Below are 1,428 nucleotides of genomic sequence, written 5' to 3' on the forward strand. Positions count from 1 at the left end.
AAGACATTACGAGAAGATTGCGGTCTTGTGTGATTGAGGAGGAGTGTTGGATATAACAATCACACAGGAGTATGGCGCTGGGGTCGCGATCTAGTTACCGGCTGGATTCGGCAACGGCAATTTTGTCACTAAATTATTATAGTTTATGGCCGGGTATATTGGGTGCTTTCCAGCAAGCAACACAGACGACACAGTGCGACACAGTGTCGACATAGGTGCTTTCCTACAACGACACAATACGACACAACTCGACACAGCTGAGAAGCAAAGTCGAGATGTTGTGTCGTAAATCAGGATTACCAATTTCAGTAACTTTTAAAATTTTAATATTTACAACCCTGGAGATAAAAAAATACTTTCTGTTATTATATATATAACTATCTAAATGTCATTTTGTGTAGTTCTGTAATTAATTTTGCTAAATTAGAAAATAAAGAAAATGAAGTGCAAATATTGTGAGGAAAATGTATTACTTGATGAAGCCGCAAATCACGCATGTTTTATTGGAAAACAAATTTTTATGGATGAAGAAAACAATTTATTTGTACAAAGTGATAATGAACAACGTAAGCATAAATTTTAGATAAATAAAACTTTAATATTCAATTTTATTTGTTTAATATCTGTATAATATAATTTGTACATTTTTTATAGTTGCTACCTGCGATGAAAGTGCATCTATAAATGAAAATTTATCTACGGAAACATGTAACACACATGTAAATAAACAACGTAAGGTTATGTTTCTTTTAAAGAGATATAGAACTTTAATAATGAATTTTATTGTTTAATATAATTTGTTCATTTTTTATAGCTGCAGTCTGGGATAAAAATAGTACGTTAGCACTTCTCAGTCTTTATGAAATGAAAATAGAAATGCTCGATCATCCAAAAAGAAAAACTAAAATATGGGAAGCTATCTCTACAGATTTACAAGAAAATTTTGGAATACAGGTATAAAATATTAGAGCGTGCAAAATTTTTTAGATTGTCATAAATTCTATATAATTATAAACTTATACATAAATAATAACTTTATATTTTAGATGACTACAGATCAGGTTCGTTGGAAAATGAACGCTTTAATAAAAAAATACAAGGAATGCGTTGATAATAACTGTAAATCAGGAAGAAGTCCAATGACCTTTGAATGGTACGATCAACTAGATGAGATCTTTGGCCAACAAGGAAACGCTGCTGCAAGTCATACTGTTTCATCCAATTTGGCTTATTTAAAAAAGTCTTCATCTTCATCCGTACAAAAACGTGATTCAAATAAGTCTTCAACAATAACTTCAAAAAATGCTAACACTTTACTGACTTCAAAAAATGCTAACACTTTATTAACAAGATGTTCCAATGAAAATGTACAAATGACTACATCCAGTTCCGTGCAATGGACGTTTCCTTTTATTTGATGCAGGACTT

General features: G+C 31.2%; 1 protein-coding gene across 1 annotated transcript; it reads left to right on the forward strand.

The window, feature by feature from the left end:
• Positions 1-413: 413 nt before the first annotated feature.
• Positions 414-1,418, forward strand: LOC112466834. The gene is made up of 4 exons (XM_025035163.1): positions 414-566; positions 655-732; positions 815-954; positions 1,047-1,418. The coding sequence occupies exons 1-4, from the start codon at positions 440-442 to the stop codon at positions 1,416-1,418; spliced, it is 717 nt and encodes a 238-aa protein (XP_024890931.1). The 5' UTR covers positions 414-439.
• Positions 1,419-1,428: the final 10 nt, after the last annotated feature.

Source organism: Temnothorax curvispinosus, unplaced genomic scaffold (assembly GCF_003070985.1).
Source record: "Temnothorax curvispinosus isolate PA1 unplaced genomic scaffold, ASM307098v1 QBEX01016585.1, whole genome shotgun sequence".
In the NCBI taxonomy this organism is placed as follows: Eukaryota; Metazoa; Arthropoda; class Insecta; order Hymenoptera; family Formicidae; genus Temnothorax; species Temnothorax curvispinosus.